Source organism: Tasmannia lanceolata, unplaced genomic scaffold, assembly GCF_043159265.1.
Source record: "Tasmannia lanceolata isolate RefF3 unplaced genomic scaffold, GAP_Taslan_0.1 ptg000002l, whole genome shotgun sequence".
Classification (NCBI taxonomy): Eukaryota; Viridiplantae; Streptophyta; class Magnoliopsida; order Canellales; family Winteraceae; genus Tasmannia; species Tasmannia lanceolata.
This window is the reverse complement of record NW_027518679.1, coordinates 57,967,448-57,993,098: the sequence shown is the minus strand read 5'-3', so window position 1 is coordinate 57,993,098 and position 25,651 is coordinate 57,967,448. Positions and strand designations below refer to the sequence as shown.

General features: G+C 38.8%; 2 protein-coding genes across 3 annotated transcripts in view; both read right to left on the bottom strand.

The window, feature by feature from the left end:
• Positions 1-1,076: 1,076 nt before the first annotated feature.
• LOC143881286 (serine/threonine-protein phosphatase PP2A catalytic subunit) lies at positions 1,077-14,451 on the bottom strand. The gene is made up of 6 exons (XM_077384274.1): positions 13,711-14,451; positions 8,240-8,354; positions 7,787-7,895; positions 7,618-7,695; positions 1,876-2,067; positions 1,077-1,756 (listed from the first exon to the last, which is right to left on the bottom strand). Exons 1-6 carry the CDS (start codon positions 13,961-13,963, stop codon positions 1,583-1,585), a joined length of 921 nt encoding a protein of 306 aa, XP_077240389.1. The 5' UTR covers positions 13,964-14,451; the 3' UTR covers positions 1,077-1,582.
• A 1,104-nt stretch (positions 14,452-15,555) lies between these two features.
• Positions 15,556-25,651, bottom strand: part of LOC143881278 (midasin-like protein) — a 66,864-nt gene continuing 56,768 nt past the window's right edge. For both annotated transcript variants that reach the window (XM_077384266.1, XM_077384268.1), the window contains exons 60-78: positions 25,276-25,344; positions 24,999-25,155; positions 23,887-24,053; positions 23,681-23,793; positions 23,357-23,577; positions 22,642-22,884; positions 22,423-22,549; positions 22,179-22,252; positions 21,559-21,717; positions 21,261-21,482; positions 20,488-20,775; positions 20,028-20,162; positions 19,737-19,940; positions 17,659-19,365; positions 16,910-17,191; positions 16,569-16,748; positions 16,369-16,467; positions 16,170-16,295; positions 15,556-16,024 (exon numbers count right to left, since the gene is read on the bottom strand). In XM_077384266.1, coding sequence (XP_077240381.1) covers positions 15,992-16,024; positions 16,170-16,295; positions 16,369-16,467; positions 16,569-16,748; positions 16,910-17,191; positions 17,659-19,365; positions 19,737-19,940; positions 20,028-20,162; positions 20,488-20,775; positions 21,261-21,482; positions 21,559-21,717; positions 22,179-22,252; positions 22,423-22,549; positions 22,642-22,884; positions 23,357-23,577; positions 23,681-23,793; positions 23,887-24,053; positions 24,999-25,155; positions 25,276-25,344 — 4,606 coding nt within the window. In that variant the 3' untranslated portion in view covers positions 15,556-15,991. The remainder of the gene's footprint in view (positions 16,025-16,169; positions 16,296-16,368; positions 16,468-16,568; positions 16,749-16,909; positions 17,192-17,658; positions 19,366-19,736; positions 19,941-20,027; positions 20,163-20,487; positions 20,776-21,260; positions 21,483-21,558; positions 21,718-22,178; positions 22,253-22,422; positions 22,550-22,641; positions 22,885-23,356; positions 23,578-23,680; positions 23,794-23,886; positions 24,054-24,998; positions 25,156-25,275; positions 25,345-25,651) is intronic.

Sequence of the window (25,651 nt, the reverse complement as noted above, 5' to 3'; positions counted from 1 at the left end):
AAATCTTTCTTTTGCCGCCATCCGTAGTTTTCAATTGCTTATCATTATACCCCAATGCACTTTAATGTAGTCAACTGCTGTATAGTCTCTGTCAATTATCGAGAGATACGCGTATCCAGGTGTTTGCTACCTAAGCCATTGTAACTAGAGGATGATCATTGTTATCCAGTTGGAATTAGCAAAGAGTGATCTGATACAGATTTTTGCCTTCCCATAATTCAAATATTTGATAACAGTTATCTTACATGGGTAACATTTTTATCTTCGCATCAAACTCCATACTTAGGAAGGATTCATAACATTCACGTAGAATATAAATCTATGACATATTGCATATTATTTACCAACTATCCTAACCTATTTCATCTCCTTTCTTCAAATTGTATTTGACGTCTACAAGCTTGCCATCCTCTTCACGGTTGATTATTATTTCAGTATCATAACTAGTTGCATGGCCAGAACCAACACAAGATTCCACTACCTTTGTTGGCTTATCAGTATTTTCATTAATATCATGATCAACCATCATGGATCCTCATCATCTGCACACATCACTAAGTTCTTCACCAACTTGGTTAACGTGATAGTCATCTTCAAAATTGTTTGTATGGTGGGATCACGATCATAATTCATTGCAAGCCTCATGTAAATAAGTTGAGTCCCCTAACCATTCTCTCAAGATCCAACCCTAATCACAATTGATTTATATTGAAAATTCATTGTACATGATTACACACAGAGTAACATCCAAATACATCCAAGTAATCCACATTTACGCCCCACACTAGGACATGGATATGCAATCAATATGCTAGATTAAAGGCGGCAATCACAAGGCAACCCAAGTGGTCCTAGTCCCATGCTGAAACATCCCATCCATAAGATCAAGGCCTACTAAAACCAAGTTCATCCTTTTATTTGTACTAAAACCAAATTCAACCTTTTATTGGTAAACAAGGCTTGATCGATTAAGTGCTAGAATCATCAGATCAAGGTGGGACCCAACGTCAATGGGCCAGACTTGTGCTTGCCGTTCAAGTCAATGAGACGCACGCTAAGTTTCAACGATCCTTCCATCCAAAATCGTCCAGCATTATATCATTTTCCCATTTTCTATAAAAGCTTACAAAACATAACATGTTCCAATGATCAAACAATAATACAATAATAAAGGCCATCGACAAGGCTATGGTGGGTTGTGTTCCACATGAATTTTCTTAAATGCAGAAGAGAAGGAATAAAAAATGGACCAAAGTCTTCAGGTTTGTCTCTTCAACTGAGTGAGTAGAGTGGGGAGGGGATGCTATTGACAAGATTTCCACTATGTTGTTTCCTTTCAATGGATTATGAAAGAAGAGATCGTGTTATTGCTGCTACTTTTTTCTTAAGAATACAAGACAATGCACAAGAAAGCCTTTCAAGAGTTTCTTCCTCCACAGAAATACCAAAGCAGCAGCAACATAATTCAAACAAAAGAATGACTACGGTCTCTCCACTTAACAAAACTCCTTTTTTCTAAGACACATCTACAGAAACATGGCAAAAAAACAATCATTAGCAACAAGTGGGAAAGTTAAGGAGATTACAAAAAATAATCGGGTGTCTTGCGAGTTGTGTCGGGCTCAATCTGCCGGGGAGCCGGGTCAAATTGAAGAAAATTCTGATCCATGTTCTCCCCAATCTCAAGTATCGCCGCCATGTTCCCACAGCGGTAACAGTAGTTTGGCGCGCTGAATACTGTCACCACATTTTTTTCCTACAAAACACAAATAGAAAAGGAAAACCGCAGATAGATAAACCAAGTTAATTTTTATTTTATTTTTATTTTTATTTTATTTTTTGAAAAAGAAACCAAATTTCTACTACTTTACCCACCTGACACCAGTTGTAACCTTCCATGACAAGTTGATGGGCTCTTGCCACAAGGGTCAGGCCGTTGGTGTGGTTGAACTGAGCAGCAATATCCTGCCCAAATGTGTAGCCAGCTCCCCTCGGAGATATTCCCCACCCACACCGGTCATCTGGATCAGACCAGAGAAGGTCGCACATGGGCCCCTCATGTGGAACCTACATTAGACACCACGATGAAAACATCAAATAAGAGTTTACTGAAATTGTATGGTGTTCATGTGTTCATGCGCGTAATGGGGGTACAGACATAGGTTTCACCCTTGATATTTGATTCAACAGCAGGCTCCGAAAAACTCAGTTGTCGTTAGATCAGATATCAAGGGCGCAGTCCCCATTGCGCACATGATTACACGGACACCATATAAAAACTAAGAGCATAAGAAATTAATAGTTTACAATTAGTAAAAGACTCAAACTCTACTGTATATATGCAAGCATGGAAATGTTGAACATGGACAAACCATAAGGCTGGGCTATCCTAAAAAGGAAAAAAACAACATAAAGAAATATACAGTAATACTAAATTTCTGTTACAAACTGTCCAAAGCTTGTAGAGAATGTAACAGCCAACAGAGAGAGAAGTGCAAAGGAAAGACAAGGTTTCCGATATAAAAAGAAGGGAATGCGAATATCAGTTCCTAATATTTATAGCAATAGTCCTATGATGTGTGGACACGGATTCGTGCGTCCACGGATATGAGCATTAATCCTAGAAACAGGGAACCACCCGTACACGTACTTATAAAATTAATGATTATTAGTTATAATTTGTAACAAAATAAATATGGTATTCATTTAACAAACTAATAAATCTTAGGATTAAGCAACTTTAAGTCTCAAAGAAACATGATATAATCAAATAACAGTGCATTCATCAATCTAATCTAGTTATCTTCGGTCTCCAATATGCATCGAGAAAGAGATACCAATAAGATACAATGAATCTACTATTGGAAAAGCGTTTAGTGTTGGATGGGGGATAAAATCAAATATTAGTTAAGGAAGAATGTTTATTAACTCTTCAATATTCATCCTTTGATGTATTAACTCTTTCTACAATGACATCTATCATAAGGAATGGAAGGGGTTGAGGTCCTTTGAGAATAAAGCTCCATTAGTGGTAAAAATAATTTCTAAGTTACTAAAGGCCTTATAGAAGAAGAATTCGGGATTCCACTCCAGAAATCTCTACGAATTAAAAAGAGGTTATGGAGGACGATGACAAGGAGAGCTTTGATGGTCATCTTCCCGGACTGAGTTCATTAGGTTAGGAAGTGTTTGCCCGTAAAGGAGACATACTAGAGACATTTTCAAGCCCTATTGGCGTCAAGGAGTCAATCAAGGTGACTGCTTTCCTTAAATTATCCCATGAAAACTTCAACGGGTGCTCATGGGTAGAGGATGACTCATCTAATGCCATTGCTTAGTCTGTAAACAGTTGTCCAGGACTGGGGGAGCTGGTTCAAAAGATAACAAAGATTATCAAAAGAAAAAACAACAAACAAAAGGAACAAAGATTGCCCCACTAATTAAAACATCCTAGATGGTTACCCGTTACCCAACTATATAATTTCCTGAAGTTTTAGCTTAAATTTCCATCACTTGCATAGGTTTCCATACATTTACATGATTTTATAGGATTTTCACTGAGATTTCCAATTGAAACTGACGTGTTTCAAAGTTTTTATATAAACTTGCGGATTTGGTTCGAGCATGCGTTTCAGTTTCGGCATGTGTTTTGGTGGGGATGCAAACGATAAAATTTGGTCATTTCATGCCCATTTCTATAGAAATATTAGAACCTGCTAGATGGTTTCCTATCGTTCCTCCAAGAGTGCTGCCAATTAATGGAAACAAAGTTACGATTCTTGATGACGAAATGTTTTCCTAATGTAAGTTAGATGATGTAAATGCGTTTAATACCGTCGTAACTTTTGCCCTTTCTCCATAGACTTTTTTTTCAAAAAAAAAAAAAAATACCATCATAAACAGCCTTCACCCCAAAATCAAGGGAACTTCGTTGAGAGAGAGAGAGAGAGAGATGGTTTGTGAGCAGCTGCTCAGATAAGCTTATCGGAGCAGAGCTCACAAACCATAGGGGGGCCCACATTTTGGGGGTGATCCTAATCATTCATTTGGAAGGCCCTATCATGGATGGTGTGTGTACCAAAAATCAGCTTCATTGGATCCTCCTAACCCTTCCATTTGTGGAGGGAAAAAATGGGCAGATTTGTGAACAAACAGTATCTGTCCATTTTTTCCTCCACAAATGGACACCCCTAAGATGATCCAATGGAGCCGATTTTTGGTACACAGCCCATCCATGATGGGGCCTTCCAAATGAATGCCTAGGATCACCCCCAAAATGTGGGCCCCCTATGGTTTGTGAGCTTTGCTCAGATAAGCTATGGTTTGTGAGCTTTGCTCAGATAAGCTTATCTAAGCAGCTGCTCACAAACCATTTCCTCTCTCTCTCTCTCTCTCTCTCTCTCTCTCTCTCTATATATATATATATATATATATATATATATATATATATATATATATATATATAAGGATTTACTGGCGTCGATCTCAGAAGGCATTTCGCAGATGGGCTGTTGCATGTGAGAGCAGCTACACAGGCTTACTTTTCAGCAGATTTTATCTTCATTCATGAGGTGGCTGCTCTCACATGCAGCAGCCCATCTGCGAAAAGCCTTCTATATATATATATATCCGTTATGCATGTGTTCTACCCATCTATCGCACATGCCACATAGAAGAACACATGTATAATGACATTTTGAACTTTCCAGCATCATAGAAGCAGGAAGCTGATAGTCATTCCTTTAACGTAGATATATATGCGTGTTAGAAATGAGATTAGGGTTAGAACAGAGGAAGAAGAAGAGGAGTGAAGGATGGAGAGTCTCCACAAGGGAGCTCCTCATGAATATGATGTATATATAGGCCCAAATAGGGCAAGTGAGTACAAAGACTACCATACCCTCTATACTAGAGGTAATGACTAAACTACCCTACAACATGTTATTCAACACTCCCCCTCAAGTTGGAGTGTATATAAGGGAACTCCAGCTTGGTACAAAGGAGATTACAAAAAAACAACTAAAAATAACAAAAAATACAATAAGCTCATACAGACATCCAGCTTGGTATAACACTCCTGAAGCTAGTATGGTCAATACATAAGGAAAGCATAACAAGAGATAACGACCACCATGAGAGTACAGTCGTTGAGATCAGCGGCCACCAAAAAGTAACAACTCCTCCTGAAGTAGCACTACGGCGAGAGCGGTCGCAACCGGGTCTCCCCCTGAATGAGAACTCGACAATAAGTCTGGAACCACGAATGATCGAACTGAGGCACCTCGGTAAGGGAATAACAATGATCCATTGAGCAAAAAGGGGTCACACCAAAGGTACGCACACAAACAATGACGAAGCACCACGAGCGAGAACATCAGCTAAGTAGTCAATGCCAAGAAAAGAAGATAACTACCGATGGGGAAACCATCGAAGACAAGGTCGACGGGGAAACCGTCGCTTGGAGAGAAGAGGAGATAGAGAAGACAACCAAACAATGATGGGGAAACCATCGTCTGGTGACAAGGTCGACGGCATGAAAATCGTCGCCTGAAGATAAGAAGAGGAAGATAACCAACCAACGATGGGGACACCATCGCTTGGAGACAAGGTCGAAGGCATGAACATCGTCGCCTGAAAAGAGCCGACCAACGATGGGGAAACCATTGTCCGGAAAAGATAGGTCGACGGGAGAAGATCGTCGCCTGTAAGAGAGCCGACCAACGATGGATATGGAACCCATCGCCCGGAAAAGGAGGGAGAAGATAACCAACCAACGATGGGGAAACCATCGTCTAGAAAGAAGGTCGACGGCATGAACATCGTCGCCTAATGAGAGGTCGACGGGGAAACGCCGCCTCAAGATAACAAGATAAAAGGAAGAAGATAACCGAACAACGATAGGGAAACCATCGTCTGGAAAGAAGGTCGACGGCATGAACATCGTCGCCAATTGAGAGGTCGACGGAGAAACAGTTTCCTCGAGATAAGAAGAAGACAGGGAAGAAGATAACCGACCAACAACGGGGAAACCATCGCCCGGTGAAGATAAGGCATAAAGCCAGACAACACGAAGAGACATGAAAAACAAGACATGAAAACAAGACAACACTCCCTCAAGAAGACAAAGACAACACTAACAACACTCCCCCTCAAGCAAAGACAACAAAGTGGACAACACTCCTAAGAAAAGATACAAAGAACTACATGAAAACACTCCCCCTCAAGTTGAAGGTCAAATACCCTCTACTTGCAACGAAAAGAAGACAAACAAGGCACTACACCACTTTCGGACATTTGATCAAACACTTGGTGTGCGCCGTAGAGAAGAAGAAAAAGGAAAGATGACAAACAAGGCACTACACCACTTTCGGACATTTGATCAAACACTTGGTGTGCGCCGTAGAGAAGAAGAAAAAGGAAAGATAACAAACAAGGCACCACACCTCTCTTAGATATTTTATCAAATACTTGGTGCGCGCCTTGAAGAACTACATAAAAGACATAGAAGGTAATAGAAAGAAGGAGATGATAAGAAGACGACAACAAGACAAGCACAAGAGAACAACAAGAAACAATACAAGACAACTCTCCCACTCAAGTTGAGGCCAAAGGCCTTCAACTTGAAACAAAAAGAACACTTTCAAGGCACAAAACCCCTTTGAGACATTTCATCAAACACTTGGGGTGCACCTTGATGATGAGATGAGAAAGACAAAGGCCATAGGCCAAAAAAGCTATAGAGAAGAGAAAATAAAGAGAACTTTGGAGTGGAGGAGAACCCAAAATGGGTTTACACAAGTAATACAAACATGATTTTTGTTTTGTTTTGAGATATACGATAGAGGGAAAATGGGTTAAAAACGAAATGGGTTTGACGAAATAAAAGAGAAAGAGTGAGATTTCTAGGGTATAGAAATTGTTTTTTTTTAGTTGGGTATTGTAGCCGGTACTGTAGTGATTTACTGTAGCGGTGCTATAGCGGATTACTGTAGCGGGTTACTGTAGCGGGTTACTGTAGTGGGTTACTGTAGCAGGGAATGGAGGGGTTAGGGGAAAGGGAAAATGGGCAGTGGGAGGAGGAGGAGAAGGAAGGACACGAGCGCGAGAGAGATTTTCTTCAAAAAAAAAAAAAGAAGGTTTTAAAGACAAGGAAAGAGAGACACTACGAGAGAGATATTTGAGGGATTTGAGATTTGAGGGAGAAACTATAGAGAGATAAAGATAGGAAAACGAGATACGAGAGAGATACGAGAAAAATGGATGATGGCATGGAGGGAGATCGACTCTTCTTCTTTCCTTCTTGAAGGATCAGCCCATTGGCTCTGATACCATGTTAGAAATGAGATTAGGGTTAGAAGAGAGGAAGAAGAAGAGGAGTGAAGGATGGAGAGTCTCCACTAGGGAGCTCTTCATGAATATGAGGTATATATAGGCCCAAATAGGGCAAGTGAGTACAAAGACTACAATACCCTCTATACTAGAGGTAATGACTAAACTACCCTACAACATGTTATTCAACAATGCGCAGTCAAGAACAAACCAGAAATCGCAACGGCATGCTAAACGTCCGCAGTCAACAAGAGAATCAAATACATAAAAACAATAAGCCATGCAAACCTCTTGTATACGTTCCAAAGCGCGAATATTATCCAAGGAGTCCAAGGATGGGGATAGACCACCATGCAAGCAGAAGACCTACAGCATACAAAGACATACAATGAGTACTTATCAGAAGTGATGATATGATAATTCAAGTAAAAAATATGCACCATTCTAGAACTCAGACCTGACTCTCAATAAGGGCTGTAAGGGGTAGATAGTCAAAAAGATCGGTAAAATACTTCCAGACATTGGCATTTCCATATTTTCTCAAGCATTCATCATAGAACCCATACCTGAAATCATAACCCAAAATATCCGTAGAAAACATGAGTACCTCCTCTTCTCAATTGGCAAAAACGTGAACTTTTTTCGGGTGCATTACATAAAATTGCAACTATTAAAGGCTACTGTTATTGGCCCTTTAGTGTGTAAGACTGTAAGTTCATGTTTCCTTCTTCAACTAGACTCTACAGAGATTAGCAGATTCATAAATTAAAAATGGGAATACAAAACAAGGAAAGAAAAGGGAATCATTTCTTAACTGTTTTTTGTAATAGAAAATCCAGCCAACAAAAGAAACTTGTGGTGCCAATTGCAATAGTAAGATGAGTGAACTTGGAAAGCAAAAAGATCTTACACTTGAGTTATTTGTCGGCTCTCATGGTTTCCCCTCAGGATTGTAATTCTATCTCTATAACGGATTTTCAATGCAACTAAAAGCGTGACAGTTTCCACCGAGTAATATCCACGATCTGCATTAAAGCAGAAGAAAACGTATTAGGAAGAGATACAAGTGCATACTGGAACATAAAATTTATAAAAAAATTGCAGCAATCATTGGTTTAAACTGGTAATTTGATTGAAGCTAAATACAGTACAACATCACCTTCTTCCCTATCAACATTGAACAAAGAAATCAGGAAATACTAAAAAGATAGCCATCACATCATATTTGAACTAAAACAGACCAACTTCAAAGTGGCTAACGAAAAAATGAATTGGAAAAAAAAGAACACAGACGGCATTCCGACGTACACTTCCTCTTTGCAATATGCTCATGTTTGAAAATTTCCTCCTAGCAAGCATATCGAGACATATTTTTTAATTTATCAGGGACACAATCATATATTAATCAGCTTTCTGGTTTGATACATGGTGTTGAAACTCAAATTCAACCTTAAATGAAAGGGGGCCTTAGCACCACTGATCCTTAAGAAAGAGTCATTAAACCCCCGAGTGGGGATGGATGTGCTCTTCAATGGCAGATTAAATTCTTGCGCCATTCTGGCTTGGATTTTACACTTCACTATATATATAACAACAAATTGTAATTACTTCAATATCCTCTGCATCTGCGTACAAGGGAAGAGGAAAAGACTCATGTCAGATCATTTGGAGACCTGATATGGAGAATTTATCCTTAATTAGGCTGGTCATTGTTGCAAGGGGCAAAACAAGATACCTTCTGACTAACCCAGGCAGATGGTCCTCCACATACTAAGAGAAGTTTCCCTCTATGATAAGGCACATCATCTTTTCTGGTCCAATCCTTCATGAAAATATGTACCTCTAGAATGGGACACAGCAGATTAACGGTAAACAAGTGATCCAAAATCCCCAGTATATGTAAATTTATTGGCATGTAGAGGTTGCCACCTATTATCTAAGAGAGAAATGAAAAGAATATACAGAAGTGAATCTAATTTGTCCATTTTAAACCAAATCCCAACTTCTAAGGGTCCATAAGAGGAGAGCAAGGTTTTAAATTTTGGTTTCGGTGGTAATTTCGGGGTTAACCGAAACCGAAATTTTGGCCCAAATCCCGAAATTTCGGCCGAAATTCAGTAAAGGCTGACGAAATGTCGTTTTATGGGTCGAAATTTCGGCCAAAATTTGGTAAAAGAATAAGAAATTAATATTTTAGCAAAAAATTCGCCGAAATCCGAAATTTTGGTCCGATATTTCGGATTTCGGTCGAAATTTAAAACCTTGGAGGGTCCAAAATATTGGATTTCGGCCGAAATTTAAAACCTTGGAGGAGAGACCAGTCGAACCTATCATAAGCTTTTCCTGGATCCAATTTGAGAATCAAGCAACTGGTTTCCAAAATTTTCACAAAATCTATGACATCATTAGCAGTGCAATGCTACAAGGATCTGCTTACCAGCAAAAAAACCATTCAGGTTATAGGCAACAAGATGAGGCACCACTTATTTAGTTCACAATGACAAAAATTTAGAACCACAAATATGTATTACCCCCACTAGTAAGATTGACCTATATTCCTTAATATCACCTGCATTACTTCCCTTAGTATAAGTCAGTGAAAGAGGAGTGTGATGGTGCTCTTCTTAAAAAAAATGGAGTGCGATGGTGTATCTCTACAAAATCTTTCTTTAGTGTTTCTTAATTCTTATATCAGTCGAGGTTCTTTGCCAGGAAGTCCTGGATCTATCTGTAGGCGAGGTCCTTTCTCCCGAGGGTGTTGCTGGTGCGGTAATCGGGAAGAGGAGCAAGAAGCTGTGGAAGATTTCTTGACTGGGAGAGATGGTATGCAGGGCGTCGATGTGGAAGATGTAGTTCTTGGGGGTCAGCGGGAGCACTCTGAGATCTTGGAAATTGTCGCCGGTGTGGCTTCACTCGAAGAGGCCGCCCGTCACCTCTGGTGAGGGTGATCTGGTTCATCTCCCAGCAGTCGAGCTCCCCAGTTGCAGGCGCAAGAATTCCTTGCCCAAGGAGAGGTCCCCTAAGGCACGCACACTGATTCTAGTTTGGTTATAGCTGGTGTTGGTTCTGTATCTGTTCTTGTGCAAGATTCAGAGCCCAGAGGGAAAGTGTTGGATGGATTGTCTTTGGGAAGCTAGGATCCTAGATCCAAACCGCAGTAATTTCCAGGTGTGCTCAGGTGCAGGAGATCAAAATTCGGGTCCGGAGGCTGAAGGGGATCAAGTTTTGGGTCAGACCTGCAGTTCCAGGATTCTAGAAGGCAAAGGGATTAAATCCGAGTAAATTATTAATGAAGGGAAAAATCGGTTAGTCATTATTCCGGTAGGATAAAATGTGTTATCTTATCGCGAGGCAAACTACTGAGGAGGAGCTAAGTGAGATGCTAGTGAAGCATGTAATTGAAACCAGTAAAGTTAAAGGGGTATATTTTCCTAGGATGGAAAGTGATCTAAGATGGATTTTTCAAGAAATTAGAGATCTACATATGAGGGATCGTTGAGAAGAGACTAGAATGGAGAACTCCAAGAGAATGATCAGATAAATGGTGCCTCTAGAGTCAAGTGTTAACTATGATGGCCCCCCTTCTAGTAAAGGAAGAGGTAGGGCAAGGAGAGAGGTAGAGGGAGTGGATTCAAGGGAGGGTGCTCTCATCAATGTGTTTCCAGATGAAGGTTCTAAATTGGAATATCAAAGCCCTGGGCACTTTGGAAAAGAAAGCCCATGTAAAAAAAGTTGTGAATAAAGTAAACATAGGTTTGACATTCTCTGCCCTTGACGCAGAGGGCTCAGCTAGAGAGATACTAGTGTTTTGGAAAGTGCAGACTTCACATTAATAAAATATTTAATGGGCAGATTTTTAATGACAGTGGTGAATAGAAAGGTGGCCAACAACTCTGTGTGGACATTCACAGGAATCTATGGTCCTATTCTGGTGACGGACACCGACCTTCATTTTGAGAAGAATTGGAGGGGGCACTTCAATGTAACCAGATATGTTGAGGAGAGAGCTAGAAGCAGTAGAACTTCGGTAAGTATGTGGGCGTGTTCGGACTGTATTAATAGACATGAACTTGTAGATTTTACCCTTTCTAGAGCTCAATTCACCTGGTCTAGAAACGCCAGCCAGAGCAGAATTGATCGGTTTCTTTTACGCTTGCAGTGGTTGTCCTTAGTTCCAGACTCTTGCAAGAGCGCTCTCCCTCATGCTACCTCGGACCATAGTCTTATTTTGTTCGATCCTAGACTGGAATTTTGCGGTCCTATCCAAGGAAGTAGGAATCTCTACTCATAATGGGGAGTCTCGATTCCCCGAAAATCGATTCGGAAACGGGAATCTTCTCGATTCCCCGATTTTTGGGAATCCTGTTTCGGAAACGTGGGAAACGCGATTCCCACTCTATGGAAAATTCGATTCCCACTCTATGGGAAACGCGTACGGCGTATCCCACTCTATGGGAAGCACGTTTCCTATCTACTCTCGTTGTCTCTGGCTAGTCATCTTCTTAGTATTTACATGTAAAGTCATTTAAGTACTTAAGATTTACATGTAAATAAGAGAATAAATAACGCCCCATTTGAATCTATTAAAAATAGTTTCAAGACCCAATCTAAAAGGATAAAAAGTCAGCTTTCCAGTTCTAGTACAAAATTCGAAAAAAACGGGTCAAATCAAAATCTTAATTTCCAAACTGTTAAAAGTATAAAACATAAATAACACCTTTATCCACTCCAACAGCTTAAGCTTTCAGAGAAGTTGGTAAGTTAACATGGTATCAGAGCCAAAGGTTTCGAGTTCAAACCTCCTGGATAGCAAAAATCCACATGTGATGGTCGGCCCAAAGTGGGACCACATATGCCACGTGTTTGCCAAGTGAGCCACACGTGTGGGGGAGTGTTAAAAGTATAAAATATGAATAACGCCTTTCTCCAACAGCTTAAGCTTTCGGAGAAGTTGGAAAGTTAACACAAACGATGGGGTATTTTTTCAATTTTGAAAATTCATAAATTCTATCATGTCCAAACATTATTAAATCTCAAAAGTCATGTCAAAAAATGTCATAATTTGGTTTCTAAAAACTTTTTTTCTTGTCAGGCATTGGTCAATAGACAGGTCAACACAGGCATTTGAGCCGATAGTGATTTTCCTTGAAGTAAATGTTGTATCTTTTAATAAAAAATATTTTTTTAATATTTGGTTCATATAATTATTTCTTATATTTTTAGTAATTTTTTTTTTTTTTTTTTTTTTTTTTAATATTGAACTATTAAAAAAATTCTTCGATCCTTCGTGGTTCGCGCCTCCCACCTTCCTGAGAGCCTTCGCTTCCCGCTTCCCGCCCCGCTCTGGCAACCATGGTCCTATCCCCTCTTGGTTTTGAGATTTCTTAGCATTAAGTTCCTACGATGAAGTGATTGGTTGACGCAAAAGGAAGTAGCCAAGTCGTAAGATGTGGTGATTCGCCAGAAATTGAATTATGTGAAGGCTAAATTAAAAGATTAGAGTGAGGAAAATCATCGATCTGAGGTAGAAAGGAGAGGGTGGCTGCTTTCAAAGATCTAGGAGATATAAAGAGCAAAAGGTCTTGGCCTAGCCAACAAGGAGGAAGTGGAGGGGTTGGGGAAGTTTAAGGAGGAGTCCAATTGCTTAGTGCCCAAGGAGGAATTTTTTTGGCGGCAAAGGTCTAGAGCCAGTTGGTTGATGAAAGGAGATAAGAACACCACATACTTCTATGGAATCAGTAATATCAGACGAAAATGAACAGCCTCAAAATCTCTACGAGTACAACATCAATCGTGCAAAAATCGTGATTAAAAATAATATGCCTAACCCATTAATTACATCAAGTTCACACTAAATTCAGCACAGAAAATGTAGAAGTATAAACAATTACATAACACCAACTCTAACAGCTTAAGCTTTTGGACTAATTGGTTGTTTCACATGGTATCAGAGCTACTGCCCCACGACAGATCCTGGATTCAAAATCCAAAACCTCCTTGATATTAAAAATCCACATGTACAGCCAACCAAAGAGAGGGCATGGTTGTGAGGGGGAGTGTTGAATTTTAAATGATTAAATAACACTAACTCTAACAGCTTAAGCTTTTGGACTAATTGGTAGTTTCACATGGACAGGTCGTAGTTTCAAAACCCAACAATTTGTTGATATTAAAAAAAATCTATGTCTACGGGGAGTGTTGAAGTATAAATGATTAAATAACACCAACTCTAACAGCTTAAGCTTTTAGAGTAATGGGTTGTTTCGTAGAAAATTACAATAAGAAACCGAAAATCCAAAAAACCACAACCTTTATCAATAGGAAAGATGATCAAAATCCAAGAAAGAAGAGAAAAAAAAGAAGTAATAATAAGGGACTGACCTACATAATCACCCATGAAGAGGTAATTGGTATCGGGGGCGTTTCCTCCGATCCGAAAGAGCTCGATGAGATCATGGAACTGGCCATGGATGTCTCCGCAGACGGTGACGGGGCATTTGACAGGCTGAACGTTCCATTCCTCAACCAGGATCGCCCTCGCCTGCTCGCACAGTGTTTTTACCTCCGCCTCTGGCAGATACTTGCATTCCATCAGATGCTCTATCTGCAGATCCAGATCCGAATGAGAAGGCATATTTTTTCTTCTTTTTTCTTTCCTCCCGATCTAAAAACTGATCAGAAAAGATGTGGGATTGAAATTGGACCGAAAGATCGGATCTACGTATTAGGGTGTTGGGATGGGGAAACTAAGGATTTGATTTCAATTCTCCTCTTTCTTTGTTTATTCCTCGTGAGAAGGCGTATTTCTCTCGTTATTTTTTTTTTCCTGATTTCCTTTTCTTCTTTCTCCCGATCTGTAACTAATACCGATCAGAAAAGATGGGGATTTGGTGAGTGAGATCGGATCTATCGTATCGAAGAGAGGAGATCAGGGCGGAGGAAGTGGAGATCTGATGGGGATTAGGGTTAGGGTTCGAAGAAACGAGGGATTTGAGGGATTTGACTTCATTCCTCCTCGTACCCGTGCATTTGATTTTCCTCTGTTTTTTCCTTTTCAGGAAGACGATAAAAGAGGAGACAAACAAAATGAATGGTTCTCGCTTTCTTTTTTTCTTCCCGGTCGTAATTAGACAATTGACAGGGACTCCGCACTTCAGGAAATTGAAAAACAAAATATAACTGCATTTTTTTTTTTTTTTTTACTTGGGACAGACCCATCTAGTGTATTTATAACTACATTTTTACACTGGATGGGGCTGTCCCAGGCAAAACAGGGAGAAAATATATAATTTCCCTAACAATAATAAATACGGACAGAAACCGCATCCCCTTGTTTTGATAATAGCACTACTCATTTTTGTTTTGATTATCAAATCAGTCTCCATAATATATTTATTGAAATGGAAAACAAAAAACTGTGTGAAATGAATGAATCTCTCTCTCTCTCTCTCTCTCTCTCTCTGGTTAAGAGTCAAAATTTCCAACTCCACTTTACACATATCTACGCCACCAAGTGGCCCATTTAGTGAGAAGATAAAAGACAACTATGGAGGAATTATCTCACAGTTGGAAAGAGCATTTGTTAATGGAAGCAAAGTCACAGACGGAATAGGATATTTGTAAGAGATTTGGGAAAAAACAAAAATCATGTTGTCACATGGATTGATCCTTCCTAGAATTCATATAAGAAAAGATTGGGTTTGGGAAAAATGAACAAATTAGATTAAGAATTGCTTTTCTATACCATCATTCTCTATTTTAGTGAATGGATCTCCAGCAAGCTTCTTTTGTAGGTCTAGAGGGCTAAGACAACGGAATCCCCTCTCACCATATCTGTTCATCATGGTAATGGAAGTGCTAAACCGTGTCATAGTAAAGGCAAAAGAAAAGGGTTCATCACAGCGCTAAACAGGAATTCTGACTATTGTTATGATTTCTTATATTATTGCTGTACACAAATCATGGGGGGGGGGGGATTATAGGTGTAATCTGCTCATACAAAGTGTATCCAGGGTGGGATTGTTGCATAACCGCCGTTGCCATGCGTGGGATGCCTTGTCCCCCTTGTTGTAACCTGGTTATCGCAACATTAACAAATATTTGTTAATCTTAAAACTAAAAAAACTGCTAAAATGGGTGTAACTGAATGCACAATTAGCCAATTTTCATGAGTTCATAAGGACAGAGAACCTAACAAGCCATTTACCATCTTGAAAATTGGAAGAATGACCCAAAAGGAAGCCATTTTTGCAGCCCCTGATAAAATTAAGACATCACTGTAATTGGGTCACATAACTACAGCAGTATACAACATGTCTTATAGATAATTACATTTCAATGGCAGCTTCTTTCCAGAACAGTATGTCTATTTACATGCATTACATGGCAATGGCAACTCTCCCTTCCATGTAATCTGCAAGTCTGTATTTCTTCTCCCCACTCTTCTGGAAGGTTTTTTTTTTTTTTTTGATGAGTTTCTGGAAGGTTCTTTAGTGTCCTTGGACTGCAATCTGTCTTGTTCAACCTTTGTTGAAGAAATCTTGAGCAGGCCGGCGATGCCTACTTTTTTTTGTGCTGGGTGTATACATCCACGCTTTTCTACAGGGACTGCAAAATTCTTCAGGGCATCAAAGTTGACTGTTGCGATGTGATCATGAAGGATTTACTCTCTTGTATTCTGCATAAGCTCAAACCACTGCATGTGCATATGCAAATAATAAAGTCAAGATAAATTCTTCGTTTTAAATAAACACAAGACTTAAAATTAACATCTCAGAAAAATAAAGATAATCCAGTAATCCATTCATTTCCTTCGATTTCAGAATGTGACAAACGATTACCTGTCTTAATAAATCTGCGAGTGTCCTTGGAAGTGCTTCGATATTCTTCAATACAATGTAGTATGGGAAGGGAAACGAATTAAGGTACTTTGTAAATGAAAGGGTTTCACCTTGAAATGATGCTTCCTGGGAACATACAAATGCAAATCAGACAAGTTATTGTTGTGAGAACAAACAAAAGAAAAGTCAGGTATGCTACCATCAGGTCCATAATAGACTCCTGCGGGCTATCAAGAAGTAAAAATGCGATCATTCGCTTCCTACTTAAAGCATCCCTGACACAGCGCTTCAAATTTTCCTGGTGTACATAACAGTGGAAAAGCATTTCAAAAAAAAAAAAAAAAAGTAAAAAAGTACCTAAAGACTGTCCTAGGCAACTATTAAAAAAGTAGAGGAGACCTTTTCATGGAACCGTCCATCAGCTATGATCAAAATGAGTTGCTGAAGAGGGTTTTGTCCTGATGGCAAGCGTGCATTTGCCACAGCAGCATCAAGCTTGTTGTTCAAATATTTCAACAGATCAACCACCGGCTCATCTGCGATTGTGTTGTCTTGCTTGAATGTCAAACTGGAGATCATCTGTTCCATGCCAAGCAAATTCAATCAGTAGAAGATGTGTTTTAGCATCCATAGGGATTAGTCCCGCCCTAAAATGGGGTGGGGATACCCTATGTCATAAAAAAAAAGGATGTGTTTTCGTGATATGCATGCATTAGAAGGCATTATGTCTGGATACCCACCTTAACTCCACCTTCCGCATTAAATGGTCGGTCGAAGTCATGAAGCAATTTTATGTTTCCCTTTTCACCAAAGCTTGCAACTGCTAATTGGCCGACTTCCAGTTGAGACATTGCACGGCAGACCGTAACCAATGCCTCAATGGCAACGTCACCACAATGGCTTTCAGACATGCTACGAGAGTCATCCACTGCAACAACAACCTGGTAATCGCGTTTGTTGGGTCTGGTCCGCCTTAGCCATATCTTATCTTTTCGAAAATGGCTTGCAATGTATGGAATAACCTGATGATTGAAGAAAATAGAAGGCATGAAGGTGAGACCTACCAGCAACATATAACATGCAGTTATAGAGAACTAAGTGCGGATGTGTCTCTATGTCACAAATATCGTTCTCGGGAATTTCTCGGAAAGGAAAAATCACGGCAATATCCTTTTTTCGGGGTTTTATTGAGAAAAAAACCTGATAAAAACAAAACTATTTTAAAAAATATATAAATATATAACATTTTATAAAAATATAAAATAAAAATACCGAAAAATATTGGGATAATATCGTGATATTTTATGATAAAAATGAAAATATCGCTATTTTTTCAAAAAATCTTGGGATTATTTCGGGATTTTGTCGTTTTATCAAAAATGCCACGATAAAAACACTATTTCGAAAATATCGGAGATATTTGTGACATAGGGGTGTGTGCTATATTTTTCAAAAAAGTGCAGATGTGGGAGACTTAGAGCTCAGTCACCTTCTTCATGTTTATCCGCTTGCCAGTCTTATAATCGCCTTGGAGCTTGCTTGCTAGAGTTGGCTCCATAACCAATCGCAATTGCTCCGCCAATTCTTGAGATAGCCTTGATGTGGTCAACTCATATCTACTCCAAAGTGCAGCGGCATTATGTTCCAAATCACCAGATATTTCTTCGACGTCCTTTGCTTTCCCCAACACTTGATTGCTCACCGAGAGGTTTTTCATCTGCAATATTTCATTATTCATGGAACAACTTCTTATTGTGATCAGATCACCTGACTGGTTTCCTGGAAAACCATCATCTCCTGGTGATGCCTCAACAGGTGCAACATTAGTGGGTCCCGTGTCCTCCACGCGTTCCTTGATTTTCTCTCTGAGAGTAGGGGCAATGCTATTCCTAACTTGGTTTGTTTCAGAATTTTCCTTTTCAACCTCCATTTCGTTAAGAACAACATCTTTCTCTTCGGCAAGGCACTCATCAGCATTGGGTTTGTTACCCTTGATATTCTTGTCAATTTGATCAGATGTTGCGGGACCTAGTGCTTGAGAAGTGCTCTCTTCTATCTCTGAAACAAATCCATATTCATTAGCATTCCCATCCTCTTCAGGAGGTTCTGACTTATTCCCTGGTGAATCATCAGATATTTTAATTCGTTCTTTCCATTCTTCCAAAGCATTCCCAATGCTCCGGTAGGGATTTGAATTGATTTTTTGTGCAGATGAAGTATCATCCTGTGGAAATTGAACCTTTGGAAAATCAACTGTCAATTCCCCCCGGTCACTTGAGTCTGGCATGGTTATGTCCATCTCAGGCACATCACTAGAAGGCATGCCTCTTGAAGGCGCAAGGCCATTTTGAAGGTCACTACTGTTAGACCAATGTATCTCTGGCGGTAAGGGTGGGTTTTGTGCATTGTCAACATTCATTGGTCTTGCAGAATCTGCACTGAGTATGGGATCATCATTGGAGTCTGACTTTTCTGGTTCCATTTCCTCTTTACTTGCTGCCACCAAGTCCGTATCTGTATTCTCAACATGCTCCCTCGACTCATCAATCTCGTCATTTCCACCCATTTCTCCACCATTTTCTTCATTCTTATCCACATCTGCAGGATTAGTCGATCCATTGTCATCACCTGTATCCTCGGAATTTCCATCAGGATCTGATTCGCCTTCTTCCATGGGATCCGAACCTTCTGGTTCATCCCTGCACATATCCTCCTCATTAAGCTCTATTCCCGTAGGGTCTCCAAAAGCCGCATCTTTGTCCATCATGTCATTGGTGTTTTCATCATCTCTCTCATCACCAACATTCGGACTTTCATTCCTTTCACTTAGTGGGTCCGACTTGTCATTGTCTAACATTTCAGATTCGTCCACAATAGTCGCACTATCTTCTTTAGCTCTTAGCTCCCTAGAGCTGACATCTGTTTCTTTGACAGATGGACCTGACTCATACTGCTCTATTGTGTTATCGGGATTACCATCTTCGTCCTTATTCCAAAGTTTTTCGTCAACTATTTCCTTACTATCTGTGGTGTCTCCCATCACAGAGTCAAGGTTCACATCTTCGCCATCTTCGCCATCATCATCTCCCGAGTCCTCACTAACACTAAATGTATCGGCAGCAAAATCCTCATCCATTTCTATGCCTTTGTCTGTCTTACCTGGAACTTCATTTAATGCATCTGGTCCTTCACTTTGCTGCAGTTTAGTGGACAGCAGAAAAAATAGAAATTCAAGCTTATTTTCAAGTATGTCAGGAGGAAACAAAAATGAAAAAAAAAAAAAAAAAAAGCTCGTTTGCAACCATGGGTTTAAATTTCGACTGAAATACCGAAATTTCGGATTTCGGTTGGGACCAAAACCGAAATCACCAAAATCCAAAATTTCGGTAATTTTGGCCGAATTTTTGGGAAAATGTGATTTTTAAGTTATTTTTTCCTAAGATTTTGGCTGAAATTACCAAAATTTAGGTACATTAATGAAATTTGTTTTTTTTTTACCGAATTTTAGTATTTCGGCTTTGTCCGAAACAGAAACCGAAATTTAAATCCTTGGTTGCAACATATTACCTTCTCAGAAGTCCCAAGAAGCTGATCTTCATCATCTATCTGATCACTGACGTCATTCAGACCTTGACCCTCTCCCATGCCTGTGCCACTTGCATTTTCAAATTTATCACCACCACTATCATCTGTTTGGTCTTCTGCAGCACCAAATCCGCTTGAATACAGTAAGGCAAATATATTTGCAAGCATGTGAGTCATTTCTGTTACCTGCATGTGAGTAGAGAAATTGACTTTAGCAGAAGATTCTGAACACATAAAGGAGTCAACCAAAATGGGCAAGAGAAAATTACTTACCGTCTTGTGCATGGCTAAGAACTCAAATAGCAGACCATCCCCAAAGGTTAAGACAAGATCAAGCAACAAATGAAGATGTGTCAAACGTATCTCCACTTGGGAGCAGATCTTGGGCTGCTTGTTTACCAGTTCAGCCTGCAAAACCAATCCACTCAGGTGAGGATGCATGCAAAGCAAATGAGAAAATGTAACCAAGGTTTTAAATTTTGGCTGAAATACCGAAATTTCAGATTTCGGTTGGGAACGAAACTGAAATCCCCAAAACCCAAAATTTCAGAAATTTCGAAAAAAGAAATTTTTTTTCACAATTTTACTAATTTTCCAAAATTTTGAATTAAAAATGTAAATCAGTTTTTCCTGAATTTCAGCCGAAATTTTGGTTTCGGCCGAAATTTAAAACCTTGAATGTAACCAACATGCTAAAGAATGAAAGACGATATACAGAGCAATAGCAACATACCGCAGCAATGATTGTTCCACCAAGCACATCATATATACGGTCCAACTTTAGTTTTCTTATGCATGTCTCGAAGTGAACTTTCCATAGTGTAATATTCCCAGATAATGACTCTTCAGAAACGTCATTACCTTTACTTAACAAACCCATTGTCTGAAATGCATCAAAGATCAGTTTAATGGTTCCCTCATATGTTTCAGTAAATGAGGAAGGAACACCATCTTCACAAACACTAATGGATTGATTTACATGCTCCAGATTGGAATGAAATTCTTTTTTCATCAACTTCCCCTGCAAAATTTGAAATTGTGTTATATTTTCAGCTCCACTCTATAGGAATTCATTTTTCTTAATTTATTTTCCAACATGTGAACCATGTCACAAATATCTCTGATATTTTCAAATTATAGCGATTTTATCATGATATTTTGACAAAACAAAAAAAATCCCGATATAATCCCGACTATTTAAAAAATATAGCGATGTTTTCATTTATCGCGATAATATCATGATATTTTTACAATTTTTTTCTTAATTTATATATTTTTAAATAAATTTATTTTATCGTTTTTTCCCGATATAAACCCAAAAAAATATAATATATCCCGAGATTTTCCCTTGCCGAGAAATTCTCGAGAACAATATTTGTGACATAGCATGTGAAGTTCTATTGGAAATACTCATCATTGTTATCCATTCCGAGTAAATATTAAGGAAGAGTGACAAAACACTGAAATCCTCTAGCATAACAAAACAAAGAATAAAATAGGGTGTACCTTATTGATGATGTTCTTAAAACGACTTAGCAAAGGCTCTTTTACAGATTTCTCGACATTTTGCCCGCAGAAGGCCTCTAGCTCGTCCTCAAAATCATTTATTACTTGGAAATTTTCCCCTACTAAGTTCTCCATTTGTTCTGACACAATAAAGGGAGACATCCATGCTGATGGTGTACTGACAACTCCGTTACTACCAAGAAGGTATTGATCTAATGATTCCTGTTGGACAGAATTTCTTCAGTAAAATGTAGCCAACAGTTCATAAAACCAACAAGAACATAAATGAAATGATCACCTTAGATATCTGAAATTTTGGAACGAATCTATCAATGGAAACAGAAATGCTATTGGCTTCAACCCTGACACTGTTGCAAGTATTTAAATGAGTATTTTTAACAGTCCTCAGCAACAAAGATGCATCTTTTGACATGGCATACAGACTGTCAAATAGTTCCTGCACAAATAAAACGAATCTTAATCATAACTATCAATAATACTACGGGTCCACATTTTCTGGTCTGTCAGCCCAGATAACTTAATTTGGTCCATCAACGAGAAACAAGTGGGGCCCACGTTGTTTGGGTGATGCAAACCATTCATTTGATGGGCTCTGGCATTGATAGGGTGTGCCCAAAAAATCATCTCCATAGGATCATCCTAACCCTTGATTTGTGGAGGTTTAAAATGGACGGTTTTTTAAACCTCCAGAAATCAAGGGTTAGGATGATCCTATAGAGATGCTTTTTTGGGCACACCCTATCTATGCCAGGGCCCATCAAATGAATAGTTTAGATCACCCAAACAATGTGGGCCCCACTCATTTCTCGTCGACGGACCAGAAACACTTTTCCCTAATACAAATGTTGAATGATATAGGAGAGTCCGCATTCACCAAGTATTTTCAACAAAACTTGCCTTTTGTTGACACATGCATTTATATGTGGCATGCTGGTTAGGGGCGATCAAACACTTTCTACCGGTTTCAGGACCTGAAATGGGATGATTTGTCAAAAATGTACAGCAAATGAAAATTATGAAATGTAAAACCAGATTAGCAAATTGGTTTACGGGTGATTGCACGCATCCATAGGGATTAGTCCTGCCCTAAAATGGGGTGAGGGCACCCTATGTCAGGAAAAAAAGTAGCAAATATCAGTACCCAATTCTTTTAATGAAGATGTGCGCTTTCTCAACTTCTTCAGGTGATCGGCAAAACTATAAACGACAGAACGTTGATCCTGTTGTATGACAATCAGATGATCGATGAAAGAAGCAGAGGTCTCGACCTACATAAAACATGAATCGAAAAGGATTAATATCACATGTACTCATCGCTAAAGAATTGACGTTCAACAGACTCGCAACAATGGAAATTTACCTGTTCCAAACTTAAACTTTTGTGGAAATTTAAGCGAATTTGCTTTATTTGCTGAACCAATGCTATGTTTTTGAAATAGTAACGATTTGCCATTTCCCAGTTTGGATCACACTTTTCATCAGAAAACCTCTGAAAATGGCTAGAGAAAGAAATGTTGGCATCTCTAAGTGGGAGCAGTAAATGATGCACATCATATGATGGCTGAAGAAACCATCTACTTGCTTGGCTTGATCGTAGTTCTGCCTAAGAGGGCCGATTTTAAGCCACCAAAAGATAACATCAGTAACAAGAATTGTAATAGCATATAGATGGAAGTAAGAATCCAAAAGTATTTGATGAAGATATGCTGAAAGAATATTGTTACATCCAATTTAAAGAATTATACTTTGAGGCGGTACAAATGGTAAAGGCATAAAGGGTTTTCAATCATGCAAGGAAAATTGTGGCCGTTTGCATGGTTTTAAATTTCGATCAAAATTTCGGTCCGAAATTAGAAATTTCAGATTTCGGTCAAGACAGAAATCAAAACTACCTGAAACCGAAATTTCGGCCAGAGTCCCAAATTTCGGTGATTTCGGCCAAAATTTCGGTTTCTGCTATGTCCGAAACAAAACCAAAACCAAAACCGAAATTTTAAACCTTAGTCGTTTGCATGTTCTTTTAATTGCTGAAGAAATTTAAAGCAAAAAAAAGGAGGCATTCCATGTATAGGTACCTCAGAAATCATGGATTTACGCTTTGATAACCCAGATCCCTCTAAAAGCTTCATAAGGCCAGTTAGAGCCCTCTTCTTTTTAGGATTCTTGCTTTCGTGCTTCCAGAGATATGTGAATTCAGTTGCACTACTGCATATCTTTTCAAGAGAATTCCAAGCTTCCTGATACATCGGGAATGCAGACCCAGAGGATAATGATTGCCCGATTAGATCTGCCACCTCTACAAAAGTACCAAGTTTTGTTGGATCATAATTACATATATAAAAACCAGGGCATGTCATTCTGAAATTGCAAGCAAGAGCATAAGGAAATAAATACTCAACCTTTAAAATCTGCAAGGCATATATACGGGAAACCAAGTTCGGATGTTCTTCTAGGACACAAGTTATGGGAAGCGGAATCAATTTTTCTTCTCAACTCACTGTACCATAATGACCTAATCCACCAAGAAGGAACACAATTCTGAAAATAGCTCTTTAATTGAAGAGAAATATAACATCATATACCCAAAATACAATGAATATACAACCTTTCTGCCTCACTGAACTTTGCTACATCAAATCCACTTGGCAACAGCTCCACAGTCATGTCGTGAGCATCATCGATGGGCTTTTGTTCAATCAGGGTAGGAATATTAAATCTTTTTTGCATGTCTTCTTGGTTAAGAACAATCATAACCGGTTGTTCTAGTATGTCCTAAATCAACAAACGTAAAGCTTATTAGTACCAAGGTGATATTTGTTAGAAAAATGAAAACTCCAGCTACCACAAAGTCAATATAGAACTATAATCAGTAACAAAGAGAGAATTATGGAACTAGTTATACATTATAATTCTATCGATCTCAGATGCAAGTGTGCTTGGTTTTACAAGTGACAAACTAATTTTGAAAGGTTTGCATGACTGTTGCTTTTACTACGCTTCTTCCTAAAAACTGCAGTGGCAATGGAAGCTAAAGACTTAAGACTGACCAGTTTGGTAGGAAGACTTTATATGTTTATTGCAAAGTTCCCTCTAAGAATGAAGGAGGTGTTAGAGGATGTCAAAGGCAATGATGAAAAGCAAATCAAATGGTGTCTCATTTCTAATTAATGGTTGAAGTCTAGAAAGTAAAAGTTGGGTTTAAGTGAAGGGCAATTTAGTCCTTTCATAGGCCGTAGTCAAGTTTTTTACTTTTTTAGGGGTTTAGTGAGGGGAAGACTCACGAACAAAGTCAAGTTCGGTTCTGTATTTTGAGAGGAGACTTGATTCTCTCTTTAGATTATTCAACCTCCAAGGGCTTTCGACTTGGATGAAACCTATTGTGATGGATTTTGACACTTCTCTTCTAGTAACATCCTGATGATTCTCTTTTCTATTATTAGAATCTATTTCCATGGAATTATGGGAGATGATATATTTGTCCCTTCTTTTTACTTGGGACAGCCCCCTCTAGTGTAAAAGAGTAGTCATTACATTCAAAAGAAAGCATAGACATAGACTATCCTTTTATCCTTGCAAAAAGTTCTAAAACTACATTACATTCAAAAGAAAGCATAAATTCTAAACCTACATTGCATTCAAAAGAAAGCATAACTAAGAATGTATCCTGCAGCAATTCAAGTATGTCTAAGTCAAAAGACTAATATGGACAACATTTACATTGAATTTTTGTATAATCTTCCAAAGCTTCTGGCGAGTCCTTTTGGAGGTTTCGATTAATAAGTGGTAGTTGGAGTGCTCCCAATGGCTAAGCTTCACAATTTCTTTCAATTCCAATTCTATTTTTCTTCTACTAGCTTCTATGTGCTCTGAAATCCTGAATAAGAAACAAAATGTCAATGTGCTGGCATTTCCCCCCCAAAAAAGGAAGGGGGAACTTCTTGGAAGTATTAAAACTAAGAGGGATAAGAGTTGACATAATTCAATGAAAACTTACAAAGGCAAGAATTGTTTGTAATATCCAAAAACATTGTACAAAATCTTCAAATTTTCCATCAAATGAGGCCTGCATGATTGAATTTAGGAGTCAAAACTCAAAAATCTAAAAAATAAAACAAATGAATATCATGCCGGATGGTGTTGCTTAGGTTAGTGATTACATGCCATAGAGTATCAAATAAAAGTGCAGTTTGTTAATATTGCTGCAGGATGTACAGTGATAAAGTTTGGCTAGAATTTGAAAATTCATAAATATCGCCAAGGTTTTTCACAAAAAACTTTTCCTTCCTGAATTATTTGCGATCTATTGAAAATTCAAGACTTATATCAAAGTTCTAAATAATTTGCAAATTATTCACAAATCTTATAACTTG